The 7,961-nt window shown below is 36.4% G+C and overlaps 1 protein-coding gene across 1 annotated transcript; it reads right to left on the reverse strand.

Annotated features, from left to right (window-relative positions):
* Window positions 1–100: 100 nt before the first annotated feature.
* Window positions 101–7,752, reverse strand: LOC121869106 (mitotic spindle assembly checkpoint protein MAD2A-like). The gene is made up of 5 exons (XM_042370293.1): window positions 7,648–7,752; window positions 6,324–6,470; window positions 5,570–5,699; window positions 5,292–5,398; window positions 101–4,428 (listed from the first exon to the last, which is right to left on the reverse strand). The coding sequence occupies exons 1-5, from the start codon at window positions 7,724–7,726 to the stop codon at window positions 4,262–4,264; spliced, it is 630 nt and encodes a 209-aa protein (XP_042226227.1). The 5' UTR covers window positions 7,727–7,752; the 3' UTR covers window positions 101–4,261.
* Window positions 7,753–7,961: the final 209 nt, after the last annotated feature.

The raw sequence follows: 7,961 nt of genomic DNA on the forward strand, positions 1-7,961 counted from the left end.
ATCACTCTGCGTGAATTACTGCATACCCTCTGCATTGCACAAAATGTGAGCCATTGCAACCAACTGCACTGGCTGCTATGAGAAAAGTAAGCTTTTAAATGATTCATCTTTATTAATGTATATCAAACTCAAGGATGCCATTTGAGGGTGACACTTCAGCACCAGAACCATGTTGAGTACAAATGTAGTATCGAGGCATCTTTCTCAGGTAAACCTAAATTTACAGTTTTGGCCGAGAACAAGTTCCTGTGGACCAATAAGTCAAGAGTTTGAGCCTCGCCCGGACACACGTGAGAAGGGTGTTATCCAGTGTGACCAAACACCACAGGTTTCTTGGTCTCCGGTTTTGTCCTGTACTAACACTGAATAGACCAACAGGCAGAACAGCTAGTAAGTGGCAAAAATTATTTCAAGAAAAAAAATATATATATATATATTAATGGGACATAAAAACTTCACTCAAAATTTTTTTGTATTTAAAAAGTATAAAATATAAATACACTACGTATATAGTACTTGAAGTAAATGTCAAAATATTTGACATGAACACAAACTGAAAAATACATAACAGAGGAAATTCCATAGAACTGAGACACTACTGGAAATACTAATATAAATTTTCAGTTGTGAAAAGGCAAAGTAACATAGACATACTGGAAAATGCCACTTTTCGTTTGGTCTAGGCTTACCACAGTTCACATGGTCCCTTAATATTATAGAACTTTAAAGTGAATCTCTCTACCAAGTAGGAAATTTGAAGAGTATTACAATATCAGTGTTGAAATGTATGTAAACTACAGGAGCATAACAGAGTACGTGAAAAGTATTGAATATCGATAACAGAACAGATGCTAAGGTATGTGTTGAAATGTACACATATTGCTAAAGCAAACAAGAAAGTACTGTAAAGATGAAGGGCATTTAAATACAAGCAATACAATGACAACCAATGTACAGATATGAGAATCATGGGCCTGAAGAATAATAGTGATAAAATAACCACATCAGGTATGAAAAGATACTGTAACCAATACCTGTGTGTGCAAGGGAAACACATATGTCTCAGGAAAATGACTTACAAGAGTGAAACCATTTGTCTTAAATATGTTCATTACCCATTATGTGTAAACAGGTTAGGTCTGTGTACGAAGGTGGTGCATAGGTGTCCTGAGTAGAATAAGAATTTATAGGGAAATTAAATATTACCATAACACAATAAATCTGACAAAACTGCAAGCGAAGAACAAAATAAGGAGATGATCAATATTTTGCTGTTTTTTATTCTAATCTATGTGCAATAATGGGAAAGAGATTGCAAAAATGAATGAATGCAGGTTCTACTGTCAAGATTCAACATTTACTGAAACAATTATGGAGTTTAAAAACTGTGCATTTTAGAAATGCTCCGTGGACAAAAAAATAACCCACAAAGCATAAGAAATGGGCAGCACCACAAGAAAGATTGGTGTCAGGGTGGAGGAATGAGTGGAAAGAAAAAATCATCAGGTCCTAAGATTCTCTCTCGCTTTCATGCAAAGAAGACAGCTTATGAGACCAAGAGGTAAAGAAAGTTATTACTCATGGTATTATATGAAGAGGAAAAAGAGCACAGCATTATCTACTGTGAGAAATAAGGTCACAGGCCAGGTAATGCCACACCTAAATTCCAAGAAGTCATCACTTATTATCAGTGCGTGTAAAGACCTGAACCTATTTGTTTCAGGCCATACATCCGAGAATGGGTCATGAGGCGGTATTGTTAAGAGCCAGTAGATGAAGGGGGGAGGGAGGGGGACCTAGATGTAGGATTGGTGAAAGGTTTGGGACAAAAAAATTGAAAATAAGTGGCAAAATTTGCTATTAAATGATGAATGAAATGCAAAAATACAAAGCTAGAAATTGTATTTTCATACCAGGGGTCAGTATGCTTCTACCAACCTGAGTGGGTGGATTAGCAGTAGTGTTGGAATTGTACAGATGATTTTTTTTACACCAGCATCCCTCATTTAACGATGGGGTTGCGTTCATGAAAATTTAACATTAAACGAAATTATTACTGGAGGTGGAATAACAGCAATGCACAGAGGTCAAACAACAGGGCAGTAAACACTGAATACAGTACTCTCTAATAATAATAATAATAATGAGACTGTTATAACGGTTTGAAGCTAAATGTGTGATTTATTAACACCAAAAATTCTATATAAACAATGTGGTTCAGACTTTAATGATTTCGTGAGTGCAAGATGAGCCCAATTCGAACACATTTCAAATTGCATACGTTAAAAATGAAAAATAAATAAATAAGCAAATTAATAAAAATGTTCTGATAATAAAATTGAAGCTTAGCATATCATACAATACAATAGCACATATTTTATGTACATACAATAACTCCTTCCACACTCAAACCATCCTCTGGGTGCTGTGACATAACTCAGCCAGGCAGTGACCCAGCCAGCTGACTCAAGAGACATGTGGCTGCCATGATGTCACATTGGGAGGAGGGGTGTGGTTGGCAAAGCAGTTACAGTCCACTGCCTCCATACATACATTGAGTAAAATAGGGATACCTGTACACACAAACACCAGCAAAGACAGAAAGTTTCCCTCTGCTCAGACATGAATCATACAGCTGCACATTAGGCTAATAATAATAAAAAAAATAAAAGTAACAAGCTGATGATAACTTTACATAAAAGAATTTAAGAGAGCTTTCTTTTCTCCAGGGCTTCATAACCCACAAAGTAAAATCTGAGGTTTCAGTATGTGCCCCAGTGTTCTGCCTTAAATAATTATGGTACAGTATCTATCACCAAGCAAATCATCTTTAAATAGTGTACAGCACCATTTTACCAAAACAGATGAATGTCTACAGTGACAGCATGATAATTACGGTATCAACAAATGCTGTCAAATTATGGTAGTATACACTTTTAAACCCTTGTTAACATAGAAGAATAAGTACAGTAGTAATAAAAATATTGCTAAAATAATACTGTTTTACTTCAGGAAATATCTAAGCACTGGGTAATTATCAGTCCTTTTTTCTCGTTGAATGAACTTTAAAGAATACTGTAGTTCATTAAATCATAAGGAATACACAGTAAAATTTAAATCATTGACACAACATGTTACCATCACCCAAACATTCCCATCTACAGTACTGTATTCAAACAACCAGTGACTACCAGCTACCTAATGACCACCCACTAGTGATTACCACCACCTAAAATTCTCATCTATAACCAATGACTGTTTCCCATGGATTTATCATTAAAATTACTTATGAGTCTGCCCAGTGCATGTCCAGTTTCTCATAAGTACTGGCCCAAATTGAGCAGCTGTAGAAATGGCTGGTCTATGTTTTCATTAAATAAAAAATATTGAAGGATTTAATAACACCCTCCCTCAAACATTATGACTTAAAATTACCACAGCACCACACACAGGTTTACTTCCTGCTTGCCCAAGGAGATATCTGGGGACACACACACTGCTTCAATCAACCTCATCATATGTGAATAATCTATGAATCTATGCTTCATAAAAACAAAAAATAAATAAGTAAATCTGTGATAAATTGGTTTCTTAAAATAAAAATAAAACATACTGGCATGAATACATACTTATTAGCCTAAAATGCATTAATACCTGTTACCTCCCACTTAGTTAAGATAGAATATTGTAGACAGATAATTATAAGTTTCTCTTCTTCCCCCAAAATGTACCAATCACATAGATGAGGCCGACCCACACAATAAACTGGCCAACACCAGTTTGTATTTTCAAGCACACAAATGCGATTCAACTGCAAGAACTGATGAGTTAATTCTCCCGAGACACCTTTTCAGAATTTCAATATTTTTACTAACTTAGGTTTTGCATAAAAGACAGTAACTTGTACAAGAAGGGAAGACGAGGAAAACCTCATGTTTAAAGCTCTATCAGTGAGTAAAAGTACTACTGTTAGGTCCAGCATGAATATGGACTTTTAAGTGAATGAAATGTGAAAAATATAGGATCTTGGTTCATAAGCAGGTAATTATCAGGGACTGTAGGGGATTGTTACACAAATATAGTCCTTTAAGTAGATCAGCAGGCCAAACACAATGCTGTCCTCAAACAAACAAAAAGGCACTGAATTATTTGTATACAAAATACCACAGGATACATTCACCTCAGAATTCTTTTCACGTAAAGTTGAGGAAAGTAACCGGCAACTGAACACTTTAATAATTTCTCAGGAAACCACAAATTCTCATTGATCAATTTTGTAACTCACACAGGCTTCCACCTTGTGTATGGATGTGGAGAAAGACTTAAGACGAACTTCTTGAGAATTGGAGATGAAGCACGGAGCGGACTCAGACCACTTTTCTGGTACCTCAGCGTTCTTGTGTGTGTACACTAATAAGTCAAATGCACCTGCAAGTAGAAGAAAATACTTTATTAAGTATGTATATGAGTGTTCTTCCAATATTTAATTGTTGGTTACAGACAAAGACTTAATCTTGCCCAATACTGTACAGTCTTCAGGGAAAACCTGGGGACTCAAATAACAAATCAACTACCTCTTTCAACTACCATTTTATATTGGTAACCAGTCTGACAAAAGAAGCATATTTTTGGTGACACTTGAGCTTTTGCACAGATCAACATATATACTTCCAGGAACATTTTTTTGATGATCAGAGTGTAAATGATGTATTACAGAACTTTAAAATTATAATTCAATCAACAAAAAGAAGCTATATTTGTCCTGCAATATTCAAGAAAATAATAATAATTCAGCAATACCTGCAGTGCATTATGTCACATGGTGAGGAGTTATTTGTTCATGTTCTTTATGGTTTCCAGTGCATTTCACAAGCTAATTTTTGCTTCCTCCAAGTGGGGAAATTATCAGAGATCAACACAGAAGTTATTATCTATTAAAATATAACATAAATATGATAGATTAAATACTGAAGAACCGCAGTGGCTCTTTCGGTGTCTGTTCTCCAGCCAATCAGTTGCTTTGCTACAAACTGACCCTAAGCCTCAATTATAGGCTTAGAGTGAAAAGACTATAGTCCCAATATGTCCCAATCTAATCTTTTGAATACATGACTACAGTAGTGTTAAAAAATGTGGTGCCATATCCTAAAGGCAATACCATCCTAGTCCTTTACTCCAGTTAGGAAATGCACCTCTGGCCATTTGTCTCTCTTCAACTGGGCTAGTCATATACCTGTTAAGTTAACAAAATAAAACAGCTCAAACATTTACAAGATAAAGCTGATACTTACAGACACAGTCAAGTAGAGGCAAGAAGGTGACACAAGCAGTGATCTGACGAATCACATCTCGCATCTCTTTCTGTATTACCTTCAGGTCTTTGCCAGTCACCTTCCCCCTATAAAGTGTGATACAATTAATTAAAACTATGAATAAGCATGCAATTTTGGTCAATTAATCCCTGGTAATGAATAATATCAAGTTTAAAAGGTCTATTTCATCAACTAAAATCTGTCTTCACTGTTATCTTCTGTAACCACAAACACTGGTATGGTATTGTCATTCTTACTCCTTGATAGACTGTGGACCATAGCTTGGATCATGTTGAATATCAAAGTCCCAACGCTCCAAGACCTCCTTTGTGTCAACGTTTGTCACCACCAGCACCAGCCTCTGCACGTTCCCAGCCTCTAGCCAGTCTGGTAGTTATGAAAATATGAGTTATGTCTTCCAAAATATTTCTTTTCAAATCAGATGAAGTTTACCTCCCCCTTTCCCCCAGATTATTTCACCTTTAGACTAATCAACTAATGCTAACTTAATCTCATCAAACTTAACGCCCAGGTAACACTAAGGCTTTAAATCTTAAGGTGAAATACGCTGGGGGGTTAATCTTCACGTGATCAGGGGGGTATACATTATTTCATCCTTTTCAACATTACCCGCTAAAAATGACCACAGGGATAAAATTACTACCTTCTGACAGTTTTAATAAGTGTCTATATAAACAAATTAAGTCATTCTTGTACCTTTTTCCAAAATTACATAATGAAAACACATCATGAAAGGTTGAAAAACAAAGGGGTATGTGGGGGGGTCATGAGATCACCCCAAAATAACATAGGGACCCACAAAACATTACAGAAAGTTATATAAAGGTATTCACGTGAGAGCTAATTAGCGGCAGGCTTTGTATCCCAGAGGTGAGGTTGAGAGCACCAAAGAGTGGCCAAGTTGTACTGTATCTGACCATGAATGCACACTATACAGTACTGTACTATGATAAGACTCATTTAAAAGTCATCAGTAAACTGTGGTCTCACCTTTAATCTGTGCCAAGACATTATTGAGATAGTCTTTCACCCCCTTGTCTGTGGTAGTGTAGAGTGTCAGTCCATACTGCTGTTTGAGAGTGAATGACTCAGGGGGATAGATTCCTCGCTGGTACAGGATGCTGTTGATGCCATAGTCTAGGGAGTAGGAAAACATTACATTTATACAGATACTCAACAATTCTTATGCTAAATTAAAAAAACTATCCATCATCGTAAAACAATTTGCCTAACATGGAAAGGTCAAGAAATATATGCCATTCACCATACCAATCAGTCACATTCTTTACACGACTCTACTAATTACACCAGGTACCACATGTATTCTCACCTGACTGCTAACTGTATCACATCTAATCACAATAAACAATGGTCAAGAGTCTCCACTATAATTTTTGATATTTTATGGGATTTTTTAATAATACTGTGAAGAAAAAATTAAATGAAACTAACAAAAATTATACTAAAAATCCCCACAGGAAAGATGGCAGTTCCTCTCTTGATGACCACTGGTAGGCTGTGCAGGAGTTTACAAGACTAGTATAGAGTTTTCTTTACAATATACGGTACAGTACAGTAAAACATGAACTAAATAAACCTGAGCTAAAACATCTAAGCTCTAAGAAGAATGCAAGGTAATTACTGGCGACTGACCCGCGACCTATTATTCAGGTAGTTTGTGTAAATGTGTTAAAAAAAGAGGTTATGTCAAAAATTAAACCTAACCTAACCATACCTTAGCTGATAAGAAAAAAAAAAAAAAAGCAGCAAAAGCATTGTTAGAAGACCTCACTCAACCTAACCTAACAAACCTACCTAACTGCCTAGCCGGGGGATGGAGTGGATATTTTGCCGTGACTGGTAAGTTCCTACTTACGTTATATTACCGTGAGTGCGCTCTGATTGGCCACTCATTCATTACCGGCGAACACGAGAACTATATTTGACTGTGACTCTGGCGTATATTTCGCAGTGAGTCGATCGCTGTGTAGCTGTAAACATAACCTAACCATATTTATGTTGTGCATGGAAACTTATCATTATAAAAGAGGCGACATTTACAAAACGCTAATAGAACCTAACCTAACCTAACCTAACCTAACCTAACCTAACCTGACCTGACCTGACCTGACCTAACCTAACCTAACCTAACCTACCAACTGGACATGAACTGGTTCCTGAATATACCAACTCCAGTTCAAGACACAGCTTACCTAAAGTTCACAAGGATTTAATACAAGATATACCAGAAGAATACAATCATATAATAACGAGAATACATACACCTAGAAGGTTTTATAATAGAACTACTTACAAAAAAACTCTGAGACAAGTTGTGCAGAGCCTTTTAAAGTAATAGAGTTGTTGCAGGTCTCTTGCTTCACGGCCTCCATATTTGCCTCGCGTGGTGTACTCGAATGTGATTGGTCGAGAGGGAAGGCTGCTTATTGGCTACACGGTACACTCCTCGAATGTGATTGGTCGAGAGGGAAGGCTGCTTATTGGTTACACGGTGCATATGTGCCAAGTTTCCTCAACACATCAAACTTAACCATAAAATCTTGCTTTAAAAATAATCCATTAGTTTATTATATATGTAAATATATATTATGTGTAATTAAAACCGGA

Source organism: Homarus americanus, unplaced genomic scaffold, assembly GCF_018991925.1.
Source record: "Homarus americanus isolate GMGI-L3 unplaced genomic scaffold, GMGI_Hamer_2.0 scaffold24694, whole genome shotgun sequence".
Lineage (NCBI taxonomy): Eukaryota > Metazoa > Arthropoda > Malacostraca > Decapoda > Nephropidae > Homarus > Homarus americanus.